Source organism: Strix aluco, chromosome 24, assembly GCF_031877795.1.
Source record: "Strix aluco isolate bStrAlu1 chromosome 24, bStrAlu1.hap1, whole genome shotgun sequence".
Lineage (NCBI taxonomy): Eukaryota > Metazoa > Chordata > Aves > Strigiformes > Strigidae > Strix > Strix aluco.
Genome location: NC_133954.1, coordinates 5,678,375 through 5,701,273, shown reverse-complemented (window position 1 = coordinate 5,701,273; position 22,899 = coordinate 5,678,375). Strand labels below are relative to the sequence as shown.

At 50.2% G+C, this 22,899-nt stretch overlaps 1 protein-coding gene across 2 annotated transcripts in view; it reads left to right on the top strand.

The window, feature by feature from the left end:
• The window catches only part of LOC141934320 (acid-sensing ion channel 2-like), a 104,501-nt gene that overhangs the window by 71,926 nt on the left and 9,676 nt on the right, over positions 1-22,899 (top strand). For both annotated transcript variants that reach the window (XR_012626302.1, XM_074849678.1), the window contains exon 3: positions 10,257-10,384. Coding sequence is in view for 1 of the 2 variants with exons in the window: in XM_074849678.1 (XP_074705779.1) it covers positions 10,257-10,384 (128 nt within the window). In the remaining variant the exon portion in view is untranslated. The remainder of the gene's footprint in view (positions 1-10,256; positions 10,385-22,899) is intronic.

The following is a 22,899-nucleotide window of genomic DNA, read 5'->3' as shown; positions in this document are numbered from 1 at the left end:
AGCTGGGCTCTGGCAGCCAAGTCTTCCTGCCTGCGGGGACTCCTGTGCTTCAGCCTCCAGCAATGTGTCCAGGAGAAAATAAATAGTTGTAAGAAGTTATTACTCATTGGAGTGGCTGCAGAATGAGAAAAGCAGGTGGGTGATGGAGAGGCACGAGCTTGGCTCGAGAGGGAAGTCTTGACCTTGCAGGGTAAAGGCCCAGCAGGAGGCAATCCTGGTTATCTGCCAGTGGTGCTGGACCAGTGCGAGCTCTACAACATCCTCCAGGCTGGAAAATTAAGGACAGATCCTGCGGAGGAGCTGAACCCGGCACAGCTCGGTCTGATGACCTGCATGGACCTTGCAGTCCCATGGAGGCTCTCACCTCAGGTCAGGGTGGTGATGGTGATGGGATCATCGTGTGGGATGGTGACCCACCCCAACCTTCTTCTGTCCCACTTTGGGACTATCGTGCCTTCCCGTGGCACGCGCATCCCCAGAGAGGTGTCGGGATGTACAGGGGCTTCCCATGAGCCAGTGATGCTCAGAGCTGGAAGATCTCCCTGGCACCTCTTTGGACCTCCAGTTTGAGAAACCACGTCCTGCTGCCTCCTCTATAGTACATGGAGATGACATCTCCCTTTTGTCAATGCCAAAAGCTGGCTGGATCCCTGGGCTCAGCCTCCGAGGCGTCCCAGTCCCCTCCCTTCATCCATCCACCCCAAAAGGGGCAGCAGCAGAGCCAGGACCCAGCCTCGACGCTGGGAAATCTGCTTCCATCTGGCTCCGCTACCAGCCAAAATTAGCAGCAGCTCTTTCACCATTTAATATTTCAAGATGTTCTGGGGGAAGCGGCGAGGCTCCTGGAGTGGGGGGAGGGATGTGCAAGAACCGCTTCTGTGCCTTAAAAACGTGTCCTTTCTTTTTTTTTTTTTTTTTGAATCATTTCTGTCCCTGTGGTGGCAGCAGCTTGCCAAAGTGAAAGCGGGCAGATGGGTGGCCCAGGGGGCCAGCACCCTCGGCTTTGGATGCAGGGAATATTTCTCCCCTCTGGAGCGAATATATCTTCCTTGCTTCATGTTTCTGGCAGGAGCTCCCAGGGATGGAGGAGATGCTGGGGTGGCTCCGACCACCCCTCTGATTTTTTGTCTATCCTCCCTCCCACGGTCGCCCTTCCCTGCCACACATGATTCCAAAAGGATGCTGAGATGCAAAGGGAGTTTAATTTCCTTCCCCACCAAGAAGCGATCATATAAGCAGCATAACCTGGCATGACCTCACCAATAAAGCAGGTTACAAGATACTTGTTTCCCCACTTTAATGATTAAAGCTTAAGCTTAATAGGAGAGAAGCAAGGAACTGAAATATTCATTTGCTGACTCCTTGCCGTCCAGCAAAACCACTTCAACATCTCTCGGCTCGGCTTGCTGTAGACCTGCCGGTTTCTCCTGCCCTGTATATTATGTAAGAAGCTTTTTAATAATATACGTTGAGACATATGGCCCCTCAGATTTAGTATGCAAATGCAATATGCTTAACTAAAAATAGCGGATATGCTTAATGTAGTTTGTTATAACACCTTCTGTTGCTTGGTGAGTAATGAATCGCGGCTGCGCTTTACAGAGAGCTTGGAATGGAGTGAACAGGCAAAAACCTCCGCTCCGGGCTTGCCTTTTGTAGTGAAGGAGCTCGATCATGTCCTGTCTCCTGCCTCTTCCAGCACCGTGACCGGATAATTAAGTAGAAGATACCCAAATAAATGCTTAGTGGGGGATTAAGTAACAAATCACTGGCAGGAGGGCTTTGGGTCCCAGCTAGGTGTAAGTGTTGCCTTATGTCCTGGAGGTTAGCTTGTGTTTTGGGGTTTATATTCCATATAGACTGTCCCAGTTTACACTGTAGGAACCGCACAGTGGTTAAATCCCAGCAGTGCCAGGTGAGAGCATCGGCTCTGTGTCCTCATCCCGTCGGTTCATACAGCAGAGGCTTCGCTGCTGCTTTTCCAGCCTTTGGGCCGTGGCAGGAGAGAGAAGGACACAAGGTCCATCTCCTGCCCTTCCCAAATCTCCCTTTCAACCTCCCTCTTCGCAGGCTCTTCAGGCAGAAGGTTCTCCTCTTCTCTTCGTCTTCTCTTCCTCTTTTTCTCTCTTCTTCCTCTTCTCTTTGTGCCAAAGCAAAGAGAAACGGCAAATGAGGTGTCATTTTGTGGTGACGGTTGGGTGACAGCAGTGCTCCCATCCCCTTCGCAGAGCAGTCGAGGCTGGGAAGCAGCCCTCCGTGTTCCTGGTGCAGCCCGGAGAGCCGTGCTGTCTGCACCTTTCCAATACAAGGAGATGAGGTTTGTCAAAGTATTCTATCATTTAAAAAAAAAAAAAAAAGAAAAAATGGAAAAAAACCCAAACCTCTGAAATACTCTGAATGTATCCCAAGGGGTAAAGAGGAAGAATTGATTTACCTCTGTAGCTAATACCACTGCCTCACTTGCCTTTAAACACAAGCTGGTGGCCTTCCATGCCGGTTGCTCTTTCAGGTGCAGGGCTTTTGGTTTTGTTTTCACGGAATAAATCTTTAACCTCACACACAAAGTACCTGGTGACTTGCTATAGTGCAGCTTGTCACACAGTGCTTCTGTGCTGCTCTTCATCTGCTCTCCATCATCATCAAAGCCTCCAGCCTCCTTGAGATCATCACTGATGTGCTGGAGCCACGTCTGTCTGCGTTGTCCAGCTCCTGGGCGATGTTTGCGGGTCTCAGATCACATCCCACCTCCGTGACAGAGAAGGAGTTGATCCACCAGGAAATTATCCTTTTCCCTGTGTCATCCTGACGCTGATTATTCAAGAGGACCAGGGGAACATGAAGTCCCTGTTGCAGGTTGTCAGCAGCGCTTTGAAGCAGCAAGGTTTGATTTCATAGCTATGGGGAAGGGTTTGTAAAGAGACAAGCTGATTACCTTTATCAGTTCCTTAGCTCTGAAAAGGGAATGCCTGAAATTCCCATTGGGGCTTGGTTGTGCTTATCTGATCCTGTTGTAGCTGCTTACGGAGATTAAGGAATTGTCTTGGCTCAGTGGAGGGAAGTTGCAACACCTTGGACGTGACTCATCCTGCTGTAGACATCTCCTTGGGATGGGATGCATCACTCTGGAGCTGCCTGCCTCACTCCTTTGATGACAGGAGAAGTCTGAAAATAGGTTTAAGTGTCCAGAGCTGGGCACAGGGCTTGCCCAGAGCTTGTATTGGCACTGTCAGCAGCAGTGAGTCCTCCAGCAGCAGCAGGGACGCAGGGGGTGTCACTGCAGCGTCCACGAGACCCCGGCATGGACCATGGCAAGGAGATCATGTTGGAGAGAAAAGGCAGTGTCCCTCCGTGCGTTCAAAAGGTTGCAAAGGGGAACAGCCTTGGAGGTGATACCCTGCCTTTTGGGCTCCCAGCAGAAAGGGGACAGGGCTGAGGGACCTGTCCTTAAGAATAAAGGAGTGGGTGGTCTCCATCAGTCCTCTATATAGGACTATGACCTGTAGATTATAGGACTTTCCATCCTATCACCCCCACCCTAAATGCAATATACACCTTCTGGAAAGCAGTTAGTGAGGTTTTCTCTTTTACAACAGGGTCTCTTCTCCAGCTGCTTTGGGGATATTTTTGCCTTCTCCAGCATCAGCGTATTCCCATTCCCTTGGGCCAGCCCTGACCTTACCACACACTCAGGAGCAGCCAGACCCCTCCAAAGCTTGGCCAGACGGACGAGACCACGACAGGCTCCCCACTCCCCTGGCCACCCTTGCACAGTGGCTTCTGTACATTTATTTTGTCCCTCTTAAATGCAGGTGAGCAGCCAGGCTGGGTTCACGGACGCTCTGCACAGCCCTGCTGGGACTTTCGCTCCCACCACATCCGAGCGGGACACATGGTATTTTTCCCGGCAGCTGCCAGAGCGGGTGGTAGACATCTCATTTTCATCCGTGGGGAAATTCGTAGTCCCTGATTGCTCCCAAAACAGCAGCCAAAGCACAGCCCACAATAGCAAAATACACAGGACAAATTTCAAGCAACTAGTTTTTAGTGGGGAAAGTTGCATCAGCGCTGTTGCCTGTCAAACAGATGCTATCAAACCTCCCCAAACCCTGGTGCGAATACTCTTATTTCAGCTTCACTTAATCCTGTTACCAAGCAACTTTAAGTGAAGCAAAACACAACGCTTCCACAGAAATGAGAGCATGCACAGGGGAGCGAAACTGGTTTCGCTGGCGTTAAACTGGTGTCTTTATAATGCCACATATTTTTGCGGTAGGCTTGCGAGTCCTGCTTTCTTATAGTTACGTTTCCATGGCAATTTGGGGGTTTTTTTAATCTATAAATTTTTGTCTAGAAAAAATGTGAATGTTAGGCATTTGTTTAAGATTTCTGCACAGATACAGTCTGGTTGAAGCAGCAGCTGACTTCCCGGAGTCTGGGACCACAAGGCACGTCCTCTGGGTCGCTGCAGGTCCTGGCTACCCCACTGGTGTGATGAGCCCAACGTGCTCAGGAGCTGCGGGCACAGACCCCGGCGGGTGAGCTGAGGACACGCAGCCAGGTCCCACGTGCTGCTGAGCTAGATGGGAGGCAGGCAGGAGGGATGCAGGGGGGGTTTGGGGGGTCACTGGGTTGGTGGGAAGAACAGGGCCGTGGCCATGCTATTTTGCACACCCGGAGCAACTTGGGGTGTTCAGCCCCAGTGCTGGGGTGGCCAGCCCGTCCCGGGGGGCTGGTGCGGGAGGTGCAGGAACGCTTGCTCTGATGCGCATTGTTTCCATGGCGATACTGAGCAAAGGATGCTGTAAAAACTAGAGATGAACCTCAGTGTCTCACAGCATCTTCTGGGCATGTCTGTGCTGCCGCGGCAACCCTCTGCTCCTGGGGAGCTTTCCTCCCTGAGGGAGACAAGAAACCATGAGTTCAACATACCCTTCACGGATGCAGCACAGCTGGCCCGGGGATGGAACATCTGTGCCTCCTGCCAGATGTTGTGCTTGGTGCTTCCTGTACCCATCGAGACAGTCCCTGTCTTTGCACCTCAGTAACACTCTGCGATGTTGAACTGCGCTTTGCAGAGCATAGAAGCACCTGTGACTCTTCCAGACCAATGAGTGAAGTAGCACCATTGCTCCCATTTTACAGATGGGGAAACTGAGGCAAAGGACAGTGAGAGTCTGGGGAGAACCCAGATGTCCCAGCTCTGTGCTTACTTCTGCACAGTGCAGGAGAAGGCTTATTACCCCCAAAAATTCAAGCCACCTTCTAATACAGGCAGTGTGAACCAGCTGAGAAAATCCCATCTACTTTTCTCAGATTGAGCCATGTGGGATCTGCTTCGTTTTCCTCTGAGCAGGAGCGTCTTCTGCTGCCGGCAGAGCTGGCAGGTGACGACTCCGGCTAGAAACGACCCATGACTCAGAGTGTGTCTTCAATTCCCAGTAAATTAGTGCTGAGCACGGCTTCGGATGTTAATTGCCAGAGAGAAGTTTGGACATAATAAGGCGGAGGGAGAAGGGTAGCTCCGTGCCTTTGGCAGCATCTCTTATTTTAATTGCAGCTTCTTGCATATTCACAGGGGTGAACTTTGTAGCCCACACCCGAGCGTACAGTCAGCTGGAGCTTTGTTAAGATTTTTCGAGCGATGCTCTAAGCAGAAAGCCCCAACAAAGTCATGGAAAGCCAACACCAGGAATAGAAAGCTGTGCAGTCTGCAACATATAATACTCTGCAGCCAGCTTGAAGCACATGCTGAATTAATCCCCAATTTAATTAACGCTACTCTAATCCTTCAGTGAAAAGAGCAGCTCAGGATTTGTTTGGAAACACTGTCCTGTGTACAGTAATGTATATTAATGTATTTAAAAATGCAATTACCAAGGAGTTTTTGCTCCATTCCCAACCTGGGACACACTAAGAAATGAATTTACGATCACTGCCTTCTGAAAAGTGGGCCTGGAGATTGAATGGTGGTCTGTGGTTGGGCACCATCATGAAATTAGTTTAAAAACCATGAGATACCAAACCCCAAGTCACTGGAATTTATTTAAAAAGTTTTTCTGGCATCTAAGCCAATTCAAGGGTTTTCAGGGTTGTTTTTCACCCCATTGATGGGTGATTGCAAGAAACAGGCTTAACAAAACAGCAGCAACAACCCGGACTGGTGCTCAGCCCCATGCCTCCAGGAAGTACCACTAGAAAAAGCCATTCAGATGATGCTAAAACTGCAAAAACTGGCAAAACCATGGTGGGGATGTGTTTCTGTGGATGTTCACATAGCTGGTTGCACTTCTCCTGTCTTGGGGTGACAAGCCCCGAGACCCAGGGTTTGCCACAGAGCGTTTTGGGTTTGCTCTGCCCAGGGACATTCACTTTAGCAAGCTAAATGCACCCAAAACCAAATGATCTTGAGTTTCTGGGTCCTATGAGACTCCTTTTCCTTACGCTTGCAGCAAATATTTAACCCACACTAACACTTCTCAGCTCCAGCAGGGAGCTTGGAAGCATTTAAGATAGAGCTAATGAGGGTTGGTCCAGGCATATTCCATCTAAAGGGGTTTGTAGCTGGGCTTTTAATTTTTCTCTCTTAGTGGAGAACAGCTATTTTGTGGAAAATGAATTTTTAGGAGAAGTGACAGTTTTTCAAAGCCAGTTTCATGTTTATAGTTTCATCCTCGCATGTGTTTCTTGCAGGAAAAACAATGAATGCTGCCTGGCTTTTGGCAACGTTTCTAAAAAACTGCTGTTTATTTTGCTCTTCTTGTTATTATCAATGATGAAAATTTATAACTGTGTGGTTTAGAATCAAAGTTTCTTCTGTGGTGTAGAAAAATGCCTTCCCCTCCCCGTCTGTGATTACAGCTGGCTACATGCCAGGATTTTCTATTTAAAATTACAAACCCTGTTGCTTTTAAGTCTCTTATGGATACTTGCAGGCTGTATGTTGTTTGCTTGATACGGATGTACAGGGGTTTGCCCTCAGATGGACCCAGGCACAGCACCCAGTTGTGGGAAATCCGTGGAATTAAGTCAGAGCTGAACAGACCCGGGGCAGGTGCAGAAACGGGCAGAGTAATTTCGGATGGAAAATGTTTCGACAAAACAGTTCCCGTTTCCCAACAAGTTAGACTAAATAGAAGCTTTTTCCTCCAACTTGTCAGGTAATTACTGAAGACAGCATATGGTATCTCCTCTGAAGTGTTGGAAGGGGATCAACACTAGGCGAAGCGATGGAGCCGGGTGGGATCGGTAGGAGTGGGCGTCACGTGGGAATAACAGAATCGGGATTGAAACTGGAGGAGTTGGTGGGTGCTCAGGGGAGGGTTTGAACCCATTCTGGTGTGCGTTCACCCATGGGGCTTGGACAGCTGGGTGCTGAATTGGCTGCAGAGCCCAGAGCTGCTGTGGTGCTGTTGAGCAGCAGAGGTTGGATGGGGACACTCTGCATTGCCAAAGGTTTTGGGGAAAGCTGGCTTGACCCTCAGCGCTGGGGTGGGTTGGAGGGACAGAGCTGGGGAGGTGTTGGCAGGGTGGAGACCCTCAAATGGGACCCCCATGGGTGGGCAAATGCAGGGCACGAGCAGACAGTGAGAGAGCTTGGAGATGTCAACATCCATCCGACGTCTCTTGGAGCGAGGGGAACCCAGTTATGGCTGAGCGAGGCAAAGGCAAGGCAGGTTTTTGTCATGGTGGGTGCCAGTAATAGGGTTGTGTTGCTTGCAATAGCCCCCATCATGGGAAGGTGGTGGGAAGTGATTTGGGTCGTGGTTGTGGGGTCTTGAGCAGAAGTGGAGGCCAGGAGCAAGGATGGTCAATGCCAGTCTCGCTCTGGGAGGCTTCAGTGTAGGGAAGAGCCAAAATAAACTCACACTCTCTGTGCCAGTGTCCCACCAACATGGGATTCAGAGGAGATCCACTCGTGTTCTACATCCGCTGCGTGCTGCCGCGTGCCACCCCATGCAATAGCCATGCTCCATGCACTAGATCATGACGTTCTTTAGATAGCAAAAGCACTTTTGTCACAAGGAGGCAAAAGTAAATAATTACCTTGCGTGGACCATCGCAGAGTCAATGCACAGGCAGGCAGATTAGCGTGGGCACCGGAGGCATCAGTCGATGAGAGCGAGTGTTCAAGATTGAGCCTTGCAGATCAATACATCTCTGACTGGTTAACGGTCCAACTTCAACTGGCTGGAGCTGAGCCCCGACCAGGCGTGTGGAGAGCTCACTGCCATCCCAGAATTTTGCAGAATATGCAAGGCCTGGGGAGGTAACTGTTTTAATAAATCCTATTTATCTTCAAATTATTTTCCTGTGCCTTAGATAGAAAAGATGGGGTTTAAAAGGTTAAGTATTAATAGCCTGCTCCAGCTGCTCAGTCTGCAGAGGCTCCTGAGATCAAGTGCTTGAGATGTGGAGATGCTGCTGGTAGACATGTCGCTGCAGGTGCAGAGCATGAAGCTTTGCGTAGCCAACACGTAAAGCAGCCTCGTCGTCAGAGTGAGGCTTTGGTTTGGTTTGTGGTTGGCGGGGAGGGTTTGTTTGCTCAGTAGGGGATGAAGGTGACAGCAGCGTGTCCAGCCGGGGGTCTCCAGAGGTCTCTGAACCAACCTTCTTGGACTAACACTTGATCAGTTTGGTCATGACTTTGCCTAGCTAGTGTAGAAGCCTCAGAGGATGGTTAGGTGTAAAGGAGGTAGAGCAGGGCACTGTGAATGCTCGTGTTTAGCCGGACAAATCCGTGGATGAGCCCATTCCCACCCCTGCAGTCTCTGGCTTCGTTTGCCTTGGGAGCTACCAGGTGAGCAGGATCCGAGAAAGTCCTCGTGGGAGAGGAAGGCTGATCCTTTTGCTGCCTGATTGAGTCAGCCGAGTTGCATCCTCTTAAGTGATGTAAACCTCATAATCTGTAAACTTCATGTTATCCAGTATCGCCTTATTCCACCCTTGTCCTTCTCTGCCCATATCATCCCATGGTCTGGTGTCTTCCGCTGTTGTCTCCTGCTATCCATCTTTGTGCAGCTCTGGTGTAACAGCTCTGTGGCTGTGATTCCTTGGTGGTGGGTTTCTACCAGTGCTTCATCTCAAATACACTGCTGTTAAAAATCGAAATGAATAATAAAATAGTAGAAAAAGACAAAGGAATAGTAAGAAAATCGAGAATGATTCATCTTTTAACAGAAGCTCTTTAGATGTGGAGGTGGCATTGCTGGCCATAGGCATGGATTCATATTAGCAGATAACTCAGTTTTTAGGCCAAATTATGCATAGTTAACAACTTCCTTTGCAAAACAGCCCCCTACCCTTTAGTCCCATGTGCTCCCTCTAGTTTGTTGGGATGCAAGACCGTAGCAGCAATACTAAAGAGAGACAGGTCACACACCCCAGCTGTGTGAAGATGCTTATGTGATAAGAGGGGCCCAGAGTGCTCATGTATCACACTTGGGTCTGATTTGCATCTCATTAATTCTGCTTCAGAAAGTCTCTTTTGGGTTGGTTTTGGCTCCTAGTGGAAGAGGGGGACTGACCTCAAGTTACTTGGTATTCAGCATAGATTTGGGATGTGGAAACCTCCCATCACCCACAACTTGGTGATGTGTCTGAGCCCAGAGCCCATGCACTGCAAATGCGTTTGCCCAGCTTGGAGCAACTTCAGCTGCCAAAAACATGAGCTTCTTTGAATTTAGCACACTTATTTTGTTATTTAATTACCTACATTATCTCCCAAGTAGCCTCAGGCTGGGTGCACCCATGCTTTCATCAATGGAGACCTTATGGGTAGTAGAAACATCTCTGTTTGGGAGAAGGAGGAGTTTTCTTTGGTTTAGTAATAAGGGCATACATTCTCTAACTAAATACAGCTAGAAAGTAGATGTCACCTCCTGTTTTCTGTAGCTTGGAAGTACAGACCAAGCTGGAGAAGTCACAAATCTGTGTGTTACAGGGAAGGTGGGCCCTTGGGATAGGCAGCAGTGTAAGGACCAGGAGCCTGGAGATGCTCTTGGTCCTGATGGGCAGCAGTGGTGATTTGCACTGAGCCCCAGGTGTGCTCTGCTCATGGCAAATGCTGCTGCTGGGTTTCCTTCCTCGATGCCCACAAGTCTGATCATCCAGGTGGAGCACTCCCAACAGCTTATCTCCTGCTTTTGAGCAACACAGATTTACCAGATATAATTTTCCATGGAGGGGCGAACACGCCCATGCAGGAGGACACCATCCCACCCACCACAGCCCACTAACCTCCCCCCTTCTTCTTCCAGAGGAGACAACGTTCGAGGCTGGAGTCAAAGTCCAGATCCACAGCCAGTCTGAGCCACCCTTTGTCCAGGAGCTGGGATTTGGGGTGGCCCCTGGATTCCAGACCTTCGTGGCCACCCAAGAGCAAAGAGTAAGTCCTAAATTTCATTTACACACCAAGATCTTTCCAGTGTATCCGTATGAGAGGTTGCTTCTACGTACCGATGCCCCTGGAGAGGCATCTTCATCATTAACAGCTATTTTTATACCTTTCTTCAAATTGGTTGGGATGAGGGCAGCTTGTTCAGCGTTGCTTCCCACGCATTGCCCACAATCCTTGTAATTTTGGTCACAGAAGGGACTTCATCCCCGGTAATTTCCCTGCCTTGCTCTTGATGGTTATGGTTCAGCTGTGGCAGTCGCTCAGTGTGTTGGGTACCTTCCAACCCGCCGAGAAAGGATGCTTTTTGCCAAGAGCCTCTCACACTCCAAGAATATAAAAAGAGACAAGAGGAGAGTGTTTCATTATGTAGACCAGCGTGAATCCTTTCAGGTAACACAGAAATAGCCACATTATTTATTATAAGCTGTGGTGGGATGCTCATGGCTCAGGATGCATCACCCTCCCTGAGTCCCGACAGTGGCACATCATCATGGTGTGGATGGATGTGATGTGACGTGGTGTCATTAGACCCAAATCCCGATTAGACATACGGGAAGCCAGCCAGTGGAATAATTTTTTCCTCCAGCTTGGCCCCAGTGCTTTCATTCCTAGCCCTCCTGCCTCATTGCCTCTCTCATTTTCCTCCCTGCTCTTGCATCCACCCTCAAATGAGACATAAATCAAGTGGAGGAAAGCGAACGTGAGCCATTGGAGGGTTTTCTCCTATTAAACCTCCGTGGAGATCAGAGCTGTAGTCGTTACACTTCAGCTCAGAGCAATGCAAGGAATTTGCCACCAAATACATCATTAAGGCATCTCTCCATGGCCACCTGGTACCAAAATACACCTGAAGATGCTGCATTTCAGCGAGCCTGGATGCAGATCTTCTCTCCTTCATTACGGCACGCTTGTGTGTAATCATCCAGGAGATAACGAATGCTCTGGGTTCCCGGTGGGCGAGCGGCAGGTGGAAACTTCTCAATTAAAGCAGAGAAATGTTTCACTGTTGTCAGTTCGTATCTGGTGGGAAGTCCGGTGGGCTGGAGAAAATGAGCAGCTTTATTAGTGCTCAGGGCTCTCGTTTGGAGTGTAACACCTTAGCGACAGCGAAGGCAAAGGGCTCTTCAGGGGCTGAGGCAGCAGCTGCTGAAGCCCAAAGCAGAAACAGGCTTGGAAACCCATCATGGGCACTTTTCATGCCCATTCCCTTGACACAAGCCCAGCACCCTCACCTCGCTCCACAGCTGCTTTCTGCCACCCCGGGGGACCCAGCAGCATTTGGCATTGCTTACATGGGGTATGCTGCAAGGTAGAGGATCCGGAAGGATGGAAAATTGATTAATTAGCACCAGAACTGTTGACAGTAATTACTGGGTGTTGAATGCCTTATCCATCACTTCTCGAGTCTTGGTCATCTCACGCAGCAGCCTCGGGGTATCCTGTAGCTGCTGTGGGCATACGCAGCGCGGAGCAGTGTGGCCTGGGTACAGCCCCAGGATTAGGGCCAGATCGTCCCTGTAGTGGCAGCGTATGGGAGCCCTTCCCACACCGGCACCTGGCGGGAGGCTCGCAGATGCTGGGTTACCCCAGGGAGGACACGTGACTTGCCAAAGGTGACAGAGGAAGTCAGTGTCGGAGCAGGGAATCCCCTGTCAGGGTCTTGCATTTCCATCCCCGGCATGCACATGACTTCGAGCGAAGCCTTCTCCTGTTTTCTCAGCATCAAAGAGCAGTTTTGTTTCGCAGATTGTCAGCTGCAAAAAATACCTCTGGCAGAATCAGCACCCCCTTGGTAAGACCATTTTAGCTCTGAAGAAATGCTAATGGCTGGCGATCGAGAAGGGCATCACCAGCCCTTCACATGGGCAGGCAGCGCTGGGCAGGGTATCGGGTTGTGCGGTGCGGTCGCCTGATGCTGAAAGGGTTTGGCAACACCTCCTCGAATCGAAGTCGCCTGGCAGCGCAAGCGGTAATTGGAAAGATTTGTCTTCCTTAAACATCCTGGCTTCAGCAAGATTTGGAAGCGTGGCTGGGAGCTGGAGCCTGAAGCGAGGATCTCAAGGACTTTGTTTTAAGATAGAAATAGCGTAAATGCTGGAGACTTTCAAGACAGCTGCTGTAAATCTTCCCCATCCCATTGCCAGCATTAACTATTTCATTATTTCTATTAAAAAAATAGATTTCCTATTAAGAAAACAGCCAGCTGAGAGGGAAAAAACCCATCCCACCCCAAATCCCTAATTCCAGGCAGGGAAGATGTAGAAGATGACAAGAAAAACACATATGGGGGGACTCTGAGCTCAAGCGTGCCCCCTCTTCTGCAGGTTTTGCCGGAGTTTTGGTGCTGGGGGAGGGAAGAGCACGTTTCTGCTTGGGCGTTCTGTAAGTGATTTAAAATTACTCTGCAGGCTTTGACGCCTTTACCCAGGAGACCTGGAGGGCTCTTCAAGCTGCCTGCCTGGAGCAGTATTCAGCTCCCTGGGCAATGCTGCCTACCCCCAATCCCTCCTCTCCATAAAATCATTTTTTAGCCTAATTACAACCATTACAGCATACACATGCTACTGCTTGCTCTAATTACCCTGTAGGGACCAGCTGGGCATCATCCACCTTCTCAAGCCCTGAATTCACATCTCTTATTCAGACCTCTGATTTAGTCTTTTTTTTTTCTTTCTACTAAATCTCTATATCTGGGGCAGGCACATGCTGCTCCTTCAATAAGTCAGAGCAAAAGGTGGAAAAGCCCATGAGCATCACCTGGAGGACTGAGTCCAGCCACTTATTGTGGTCCTAAACCGTGTGGTTTACACCATTAAATGTAAATGAAACGATCCTCCAGCTGGAGAAGAATAGAAATGAAGAGGTCATTTCATGTCTCCCAGCTCAGCGCAGCCTCTGTGTTAGTTCTAAGCGCTTATCCCAGTGATAAAATAATAGGTGTGGAATTGGGCAGACTTGCCTTGGTGCGAGTGGGCGCCGTGCATCGTCTTTGAGACAGGCTTGGGGGCGAAGGGGATTTATTCATTGCTGGGTTAGAGACTCGTGTCTTTATTTCTGACTTTCTACTATTCCCTATGCCCATGCTCAAATCTATCCCTTCGTCCCCCCATCCCAGTCTGGAAATAAGAGTATTTTCTGGGCTTTACTTACTGATCTCCAGTCTTTCCAGGTATGCAGCTGCTTAGCGCAAGTGGGGACTTGCATCTTGGTGCCAGGGCGATAAATCTCGATCTTTATACCAAGAGCTTTCCAAAAGTCCCTTGTCGAAAGCAAACTCTGGCTCTGTGATGGTGCGTAATCTCATTAAATCTCCCTTTAAAATTAGCTGTCAGTCCTAAGAAAAGGAACAAAATCACCTTTTCTCCTCCTTCTGCAGTGGCTGAGCCCTCTGATTCCTGCAGAGTGACACTTTTAAGATACGTTTACCAGTTTGGGAACTGCATCGTTAATGCAGTAACGATGTCACAGAATCACAGAATCGTCTAGGTTGGAAAAGACCTTGAAGATCATCCAGTCTAACCATTGACCTAACACTGACAGGTCCCAACTACACCAGATCCCTCAGCGCTGGGTCAACCCGACTCTTCAACCCCTCCAGGGATGGGGACTCCCCCCCTGCCCTGGGCAGCCCATTCCAACGCCCAACAACCCCTTCTGCAAAGAAATCCTTCCTAAGAGCCAGTCTGACCCTGCCCTGGCGCAGCTTGAGGCCATTCCCTCTTGTCCTGCCGCTGGTTCCTTGGCTCAAGAGAGTCCTCCCCCCTCTCTGCACCCTCCTTTCAGGGAGTTGCAGAGGGCCAGGAGGTCTCCCCTCAGCCTCCTCTTCTCCAGACTAAACCCCCCCAGTTCCCTCAGCCGCTCCCCATCAGACCTGTGCTCCAGACCCTGCACCAGCTCCGTTGCCCTTCTCTGGACACGCTCGAGTCATTCAATGGCCTTTTTGGAGTGAGGGGCCCAAAACTGAACCCACCCATCGAGGGGTGGCCCCACCAGTGCCGAGCACAGGGGCAAGATCCCTCCCCTGTCCCTGCTGGCCACGCTATTGCTGATACAAGCCAGGATCCCATTGGCCTTCTTGGCCACCTGTCATGCTGGTTTGCACTAGTAGCATCACAAGAGGGACTTTGCGGATGGATCAGTTGTGTGTGCTGAGTCAGCAAAAACAATCCTGCAAAGACAATGCCAGCAGGCAGTTTCCTCCATAAACATGGTTGTTGGGTTATATAGGCCAAGCTGGTTCTTTGCTGCAGACTCGTGCCTAAAGGGAGATGCTTTCTGTCTGAAATCTCAGACCAAAGCTATCCCCTGAAGTTTAAGGGGAGCTGGGACTGAGCTCCCTCAGGAGGTGGCGCAGCAGAAAGCAACACACGATGGACAGTTGCAATTAAAACAAGAGTGTCTTGATGGAGGATGGTGGAAAACATCCTCCCTGGGTGACTTTCCGTTCGCCACAGCAGTGGCTGTGTCTGAATGCAAAGTGAAAGGAGCTGGAGTGGTTTACAGGGACATGTGACACCATAGCTGCTGGTTTTGGGGGTTTTCACACCATTTTACATGGGGAGAGACGGCCAAGGGCCTCATTGCACCTTACAGCACAGGGGAGCAGTTTCCATGGCAATTGCTGAGTCTAAAGAACAGGGTTTGTTTTCTCATGAATGGGCGTGCCAGCCAGCAGCTAACCCCAACCCAGCCGCTCGCTCACTCCCCCCTGGTGGGGTGGGGGAGAGAATTGGAAGAGTAAAAATGAGAAAACTTGTGGGTTGAGATAAAAACTGTTTAATAAGTAAAGCAAAAGCCATGCACGCAAGCAAAACAAAATAAGGAATTTGTTCACCCCTTCCCATCAGCGGGCAGGTGCTCAGCCATCCCCAGGACAGCCGGGCTCCATCACGTGTAACGGTGACTTGGGAAGACAAACACCATCACTCCAACCATCCCCCTTCCTTCTCTTCCCCCAGCTCTATATGCTGAGCGTGGTGCCATGTGGTCTGGGATATCCCTGGGGTCAGTTGGGGTCAGCTGTGCCAGCTGTGTCCCTCCCCACCTCCTTGTGCACCCCCAGCCTGCTCGCTGGTGGGGTGGGGTGAGGAGCAGGAAAGGCCTCGACTCTGTGTAGGCACAGCTCAGCAGCGATGAAAACATCTCCATGTTATCAACACTGTTTTCAGCACAAATCCAAGACATAGCCCTGTACTAACAGCTATAAAGAAAATTAACTCTATCCCAGCCAAACCAGCACAACGGGCTGCGCAGGGCTTGGGGGCAGGCTGTGCAGTCACCCTCCAGTTGGGTCCCAAGGGAGGGCAGGACCACCCCAAGTAGAGCAGTGCCCTTCAGCTCCTGCTGCTTCTGGATTTGGAGGGATCCACCTCAATTTTTTTCCTTTTCGTGGCTCTTTCAGGTGAGCCTGGTGCTATAACAAGCCTCTCCAGACCTCGTGTTGTGCGTGGCCTTGGGAAGGCTGCAATGTCCCACCACACCCCTGCAGCAGACCACAGCACCAAGGCATGGGCGGGCACACTGGAAGTTATATTTTGAAGGGCTGATCCTCTGGAGGAGGATAAATTCCTCGTGGATTTGTCTCCTTTTAATCCTCTTTTCCCAGCTGGATTTTACAGCATCGTCGCCGCATCTCGGCAGCATCACTCAAGCCTCTCCCATAACGGATGGGATCAGATAATGTTACTTCCCCAGCTCGGCTGCTCCCCGCTACGCCACTGGCACAGCGCGTTAGAGAAGATGAAAAGCGCACTAAAAATGGCAATTTCTGCCAACTTGGCAATAAAAATTTAAGAGGCTTCAATTAAGCAACAGGTTCGAAGATGGAGCAATATTGTTTAATAGGGCTCTAGTGTGCCTTGGAGACTCATCCCCTCATAATGCTTGCATGGGACAGAGAGCATCAGCTACCAACAACTGCAGTATCAAAAGTGTAATTACAGAGGCAGGAAAACGGGACTCAGGGTCTGGCAGCAATCGCTCTGAAACCCCTAGTTCCCAACAGGGTGTAGGCAGCAGGATTTGAAAATTAGGAGCAATTAAATAGCATTTCCCATGTTTCCTAACCCTCGCTCAGAGCATCTTCTACCTACGGTCTTACACCTCCTCCTGGAAAAACAGTCACTCTCTGATTTCTGTTTTCCTCAATCCCACACACTCTCCCAGTTGATTTCCTCCAGTATATCATCAGACCCTGAATTAATTCAACAACGAGAAGCAAAACTGGCAGGCAGCGGTGGCCAGCCACAGAGAAAACTTCATTGCACAGGAGTGGTTCAAAGCAGGAGATGTAAGAAAACAATTGCACAGCGGTTTTTGTAGGGCAACGGAGTGGTTTTGCTTGGAAAACAGTGTTAGGAGTGAATCAGCCTGTTTGTAAAAGGGTATGAAAGAAAATGGGTTTGGAGGCAAATGATGGCAATGAGTCAGGGCCAGGAACAGTGTACCTGAATGGGCAGAGGTTGGAAAGGGCTCTCTTAGGAAGGAGGTCAGAAAGAGAAAACATCAGGGATGTAGGTGAAGTGATGGCCTGGGTGCTCCTGCTAACCCTTCACTGTGGATAAGAGGATTTTTTAAAAAAGACAGAAAGCTGCTCGCTGAGGACAGGGGAGCTTCAGAGGGTCCAACTCCCACTGCACAACCCCCAACTTGGGCACCTCAGTAAGAGTTTGGCCAATGTAGTCCCAACAAACAGAGCCAGTGGTGTCCAGTGGAGTGAGGGGGAACACTTCTGCTGCCTATAGATATGCCAAGGAGGTGACCAGGGGGGAGAGGGAAGAGTTTATTGCAATTTAAGACCAAGTTTGCACATGAGTGATGGGTACAAGTCATTTAGGGGGAGCTAGAAGCGAGTTGTAGACAATCAGTGCAGCAAATGCCAGGAGCAGCCGTTCAGTGAGTCCTGGGAGAAAACCCAGGATGAGGCTCAGAAGGGGCTGCTCTTGACTTTTTGGGGAGCCACAGGAGGTTTCAATATTACTATTTGATTTGCAAAATTATTTCCAAGGAAACCAGGACCCAGAGGAGCCTGGAGCTCCAAAGTCACATTTTTCTTCTGGTGCCCACTCACCTCCAGCACAGGGGACTCATAGGCTGTATTAACAGCTCTGCTCAGGGGGACCTTCCAGGTGCCAGAAGGGTTAAGCTTTTATCCTTCAAAGACAACTTCTTTGGTGCTTGTGTGAAGGGAGTAAATGGGAAGGAACAGCCCGCACCCAGCGCAAATAGACAAATTCCGGCATCATTAACTGGGAGACGGTGCCAACGAGCTGTGTGTACGCCGAGCTTTTTAAGCATTTTACAAGTGCTAAAGCTGCCTGGGATTGAAATTCTATTAAGTTGATGCTATTTGATGTCTCATTAAAGAACTGAGGTTTCTGGTTATTATTTCATTTGGAGCAAATGCAAACACACCCCATCTAGATTTTGCGATGTTCAGGGAGAGGTTTCCATCCCTCCCTGCTGGTAGCTTGTGAAGTTTGGTGGCATCAGGTGGGGACCCACACATGGAGGAGGCAGGAGAGGGACTGAGCTGTAGCTGAGCTGAGTCACAGAATCACAGAATCATTCAGGTTAGAAAAGACCCTTGGGATCATCGAGTCCAACCCTCAGCCTGACTCTACAAAGTTCTCCCCTACCCCACATCCCCCAACAGCTCATCCAAACGACCCTTAAACACACCCAGGGGTGGGGACTCCACCCCCTCCCTGGGCAGCCTATTCCACTCTCTGACCACTCTTTCTGGGAAACATTTGTTCCTCATGTCCAGTCTGAACCTCCCCTGTTGCAGTTTAAAGCCGTTCCCTCTTGTTCTGTCACTAATCACCTGTGAGAAGAGACCAGCACCAACCTCTCCACAACGTCCTTTCAGGGAGCTGTAGAGTGATGAGGTCTCCCCTCAGCCTCCTCCTCCTCACACTGAACAGTCCCAGCTCCTTCAATCTCTCCTCACAGGATTTATTCTCCAGGCCCTGTCCCCAAAGCTGGGTTCATCGCAGAGCCCAGCTGCAAAATGAGCTGAAACTGCCCCAACCTCATGCTGGAAACGTCTCCACCGTGTTTCCACATCTTCCCTATTGCGTAAAATTAAACTTGCAGAAAAAACAGAGATACCACTTAAAATAAATTTAAAAAAAGACCTCTCTGGCTGCAGGCAGATGTTGGCAGTTATCAGGAGGCTCAGGGCCAAGAGCAGCACGTGAAGGGCAGCAGCATGGCCAGGAAAAAGGGCTGTGGCAGGGAGGAGGCTGTTCTGAACAGCCCCCGCCACCACGACCTGCTCCTCCCCCCGTTTGACGGGAGCGGCCCTTCCGTGCCTTGCGTTCTGGGCAAGCAAGATCCATCCTGCTTTTAAGGAGACAAGTCAATTTGTTCCTTTTCCTTTCGGCGCCTGCCAGTTCGTAACTGATTGTCGTAATCCCTAATAGCCGGGATCAAGAGAATTTAAAAAACATTTCATTAATTAATTAAGTATTAACGATTGCAAAAGCGCGAGGATGCGATTTTGTCAACCTCAATTAGAGGCTAAAGCTGAATTTCTATAAGTGTGAGACCACGCGGTGCCGGGGAAGGGTGAGTGCGGGCAGCCCTTGGAAAGCTGCCACGGCAGCAGAGTAAAATTAGAGCTCAGCGCTACTCTCCTGCAGGAACCAAGGGCAGAAGCTGGCCATGCTGCCTTTACACTTGCTTTTCCTTCTGGTTTATTTTGTTTTTTCCCTCCAGCTTCAAAGAAAATTAGTTCATCTTCGATGATAGCAGAGCAGGTTGGAGGGGAGCCGCTCAGCACCCTTGGGCAGCCTCCGCTGGTCCCACGCCGGAGCCCTTCAGCCAGCCCCAAATTAGCATCATCTGGAAGAGGGGAAAGCGATTCCCTCAAGAGGAGGAGACGTCTGCGTGGCTGCACGCTGCCCAGGAGGGGCTGCAGGGGAGAGGAATCAAATCTAATTAGAGTCTCTGCTGTTTACAGTGTTTACATGGCCACGGTCGGCGGGATTGCTCCATCACAGGCGCTCCTGTTTGCTGGCTAGCGAGACGGGCTCAGCTCCCCTGTGCGCTCTCCCAGGCAATGCAGCGGCCTCGTTAGCATCACGGGCAGGAAATTCAAGTGTCAGGTGTCTAAAATGAGTTGCTTGAGCAGCTCTCTGGGGCTGAGTGCTTCGGATGTAAAGGCTTTGCTTGAGAGTGCAGCCCTGAGAAAGCACACATTTTGGCAAGGAGAGGGTTAAGGAGGGATGCTCTTGCGGATGGGTTCACCATTGCATTAACTCGCAGGGCATTGGGAGTCCTGTGCCAAGAGGCAACAGGAGCAGGGATGGGGCTGGTTAGCGGGGGGAGAAGACACCGGGGCTGGAGCGAAGAACCTTGGGATCCTGCTCCATTGCACTTCTGGGCAGGAAACCTGTCATGGGCTGCCAAGAGTTTGGCCGCTTGGCTGAAGTCTTTCGCTGCAGGGTGCACTGTTTGATGGGTAAAACCATACCCAGCTCTGGGGCTGGATAGTCTCCTCTTTGAAGAGTAACAGGGAGCATTTCAGAGGATGCGACCCAGCGCTCCTGGCAGTCACCTTGTACCCGCGAGCGATGCTGCTGGGGCTCCACAGACGGTAACAGAGCAGCTGCCTTCAGACATAATTGGAAATAAAAGGCAGGACAAGAGCTGACTACATCAGGGACTTGGTACGTTGGTGCCTGCCAACCAAATCCACCTGGGACAGACGAAGGGAGCTTTCCTGGGACCAAATTATCTTCGCATGTTGAGGCAGGATCTTGAAAATGTGCCTCCTCTACTCTCTGCAGAGCCCTGTCCCTAATGATGTGCCTTCTCCCTCCAGAGAAGGGAGGATGATCAGTTGAGAGTTTGCTTCTGATTACAAATTACAGAGTGCGAGGGAAGCTACGAGTCTTTTAAGCTGTAATTACCATGGAGGCTCCAGGTAATAGCCCTTGATGAGCCCCTTGGAGAGAGTTCATTGAGTTGCTCAAGGGAAGGAGGGTCCAACCCTGCCAGCCAAGGGAGATTTGTCTCTAAAATCGTGCCCCTAAGGAAGAAGCACAGATTTGCTTGTCATACTTCAAATGAACCCTTGCTGCAGCGCTGCTTCCCACCGAGCCAGTGATGGAGGGGGAGGCACACGGATTCCTGGTGCCGGTCCCCCGGGTGTGGGAGATGCTTTGGTTACAGCTGTTGTAACCTCAGGGCTCTGCTCGGAGGCATGGCCAGCAGCAAGAAATCCCTGCCCTGTGGTACAGAGATGTGAGAGACAGGGATTAATACAAAACAAGGCAGCACTGAAGTGCCTGTGTTGCACCTGATGGACTCTGCTCCATGGCAAGGGGGTTCACTGGGGAAATTTCCTTTAAAAAGTAAAAATCTGAGCTTCCCTGGAGTCTCCTGTTGGTGCCAGACACAACGTGCTTTTCTCCAAAACAGGGAGAGCCTTTATACTGCAGAGCAAAAAAACCTCCACCAGTGTTAAACGTGCCAAGAGGCTTTTTCTGCTCTTAAGTATCAGCGATTCAGAGAGGGGTGGGGAGAGCAAAAGTCTTGGTGTGTGACAGGGGAGATGTGTTGTGCCTATTCCTGCATGTTTAGGAAGATGGAGAGAAGTGAATTGCACTTGCACACTTATGTGTGTGTGTGCAAGTGTGGGCAGGGGCGTGTGCGTGTGGCAAGGCAGCAAATCCCCAAGGAATGCCGTGCTTTTGGGGAGATGCAAACCAGCTTTGCTTTGCTGTATAGGGGTAGTCGGTGCTCGTGGTCCCGGCTACAAAACAGGCCATAACTTTGTTAATGAAGTTGCATCGATTAGGGTTTAATTAATCAGTCAGGCTGTGCACCTCCTGCAGACATGGTGCCAGTTCACAAGCACCGTGGCTCAAATCCGACACTGGCTGAGCAAAAAAATGTGTAAGCTAAATATCTGGTCGCAGCTCCCATCATTTTCTGATCCAGTCACCTACATTCAGAATAAAATTTAAAAGGCTTAAAAGATTTGTGTGTAGCTCTGCTTGGAAGAGAGCTGATACCATCTGAGACTGCAATTATTTATTCTCCTTTATCATACAACGTGCAACATATGGGCCCCTTTCTCCACCGTGGATGACTAAATGATGGCATCTGGTACTCTATTATATTGCAAGTGTAAAGCAAATGAGAAAAGGTCCCCTTCAGAGAGCACTTTGCTATTGTCACAAAGACACTCTAGGTATTTTCATTCCAAGGTGCTGCTTTGCTGACTTTCAAAACCATGCCATTCAGAGCCAGGCCTATTTCTTGGAGGATGCTGAGATTGCTGTGAACTGTTTGGTTTTTTTTCCTGTAATGCCTCAGCTGGTCCCCACAGATGGGATCCCTCCATCACCTGCTGCATCTTCACATCTGATGTGGATCTTGTCTGCTCTTCAGCTTGACCCCCTGAGCACAGAGATCGGTGCATGTCGCTCCAAGCAGCTCTTGCTGCTGTTGCTTTTCAAAGCAGCTTGAGCTTGAGCATGGATTTAGGCAGCTTCTGGGAATGCCAGAGCGCACGTCCCTCAGCGAGCAGCCCGGGCACCCATGAGCATCCTGTTTCTTTGCTTCTGCACACCAGGACGCGGAGCTGCTGAGCAGACCATGCACATCTGTGTCTGAACATCACTGTAAAGTTTTCTGTCTCATCAGCACTTGAGAGCAGGGATGGTGCTCACAGGAGCAGGGGGAGTTGGTGGTTCCCAGCTGGTGGGGGAAGCAGAGCCAAAGAGGGGTTCACCATCACATGGAGACACCCCTCGCCCTTGTGCAGGCTGGGTCTGAGTTCTTCATGGGTCTGACCTTGGTGTCATGCAAGGGAAGACCTTGAACTACCACCTCATTGTGAGGAGGACCTGTGGCTCATCTAGAAGATGGGTATGGCACAGGGCTGCCATGTCCATGGTTCCAGCTGGTCCCGTAAAACCTGCATCAGCCTCTCAGAGACAGAAGGAACTGGGAGCCAGTGTAGTGACCAGAGATGCAGCAAGCAAAGTGCTGGAGTAAGCAAAGCACCTCTGGATTCCTGGATGGGAACTGTTCATGGCAAAATTGTTCCTAGAGAAGGAATTACTTTGGCCTGGCTGAGTTGAGAGCTTGTCCAGCCCCAGAAGGCAGGATCACTCTCTGACGCCTGGCATCATCCCCAAACCCTCCTTTAGCTTCCAGGTTTTGTGCCCCTCCAAGGCAGACTGATCCATACCCAGCTGCCCTCACACAAATCACGCTCATCCCAACATCCCACTTTCTCTTCCTGGCTGCAGTTTAAGCCCATTTGGGTTTTTAACGTCTGAGTGGTTCCTAAGTCAAAGCCACAGGGAGTTTTACCAGCAACCCAGCACTGCAAGCTGGTGCACAAGGTGAACATCTTTTCACAGGGTGCTTTGGAGAACTGGAGCTCTGCTCTCACAGGAGATCTCATGGGGCAGGCCTAGAGCAGAGCATGGGCTCCAAACAGCTCACACCATGGTAGTTTTGTCACTGTTACCACAGGTCCA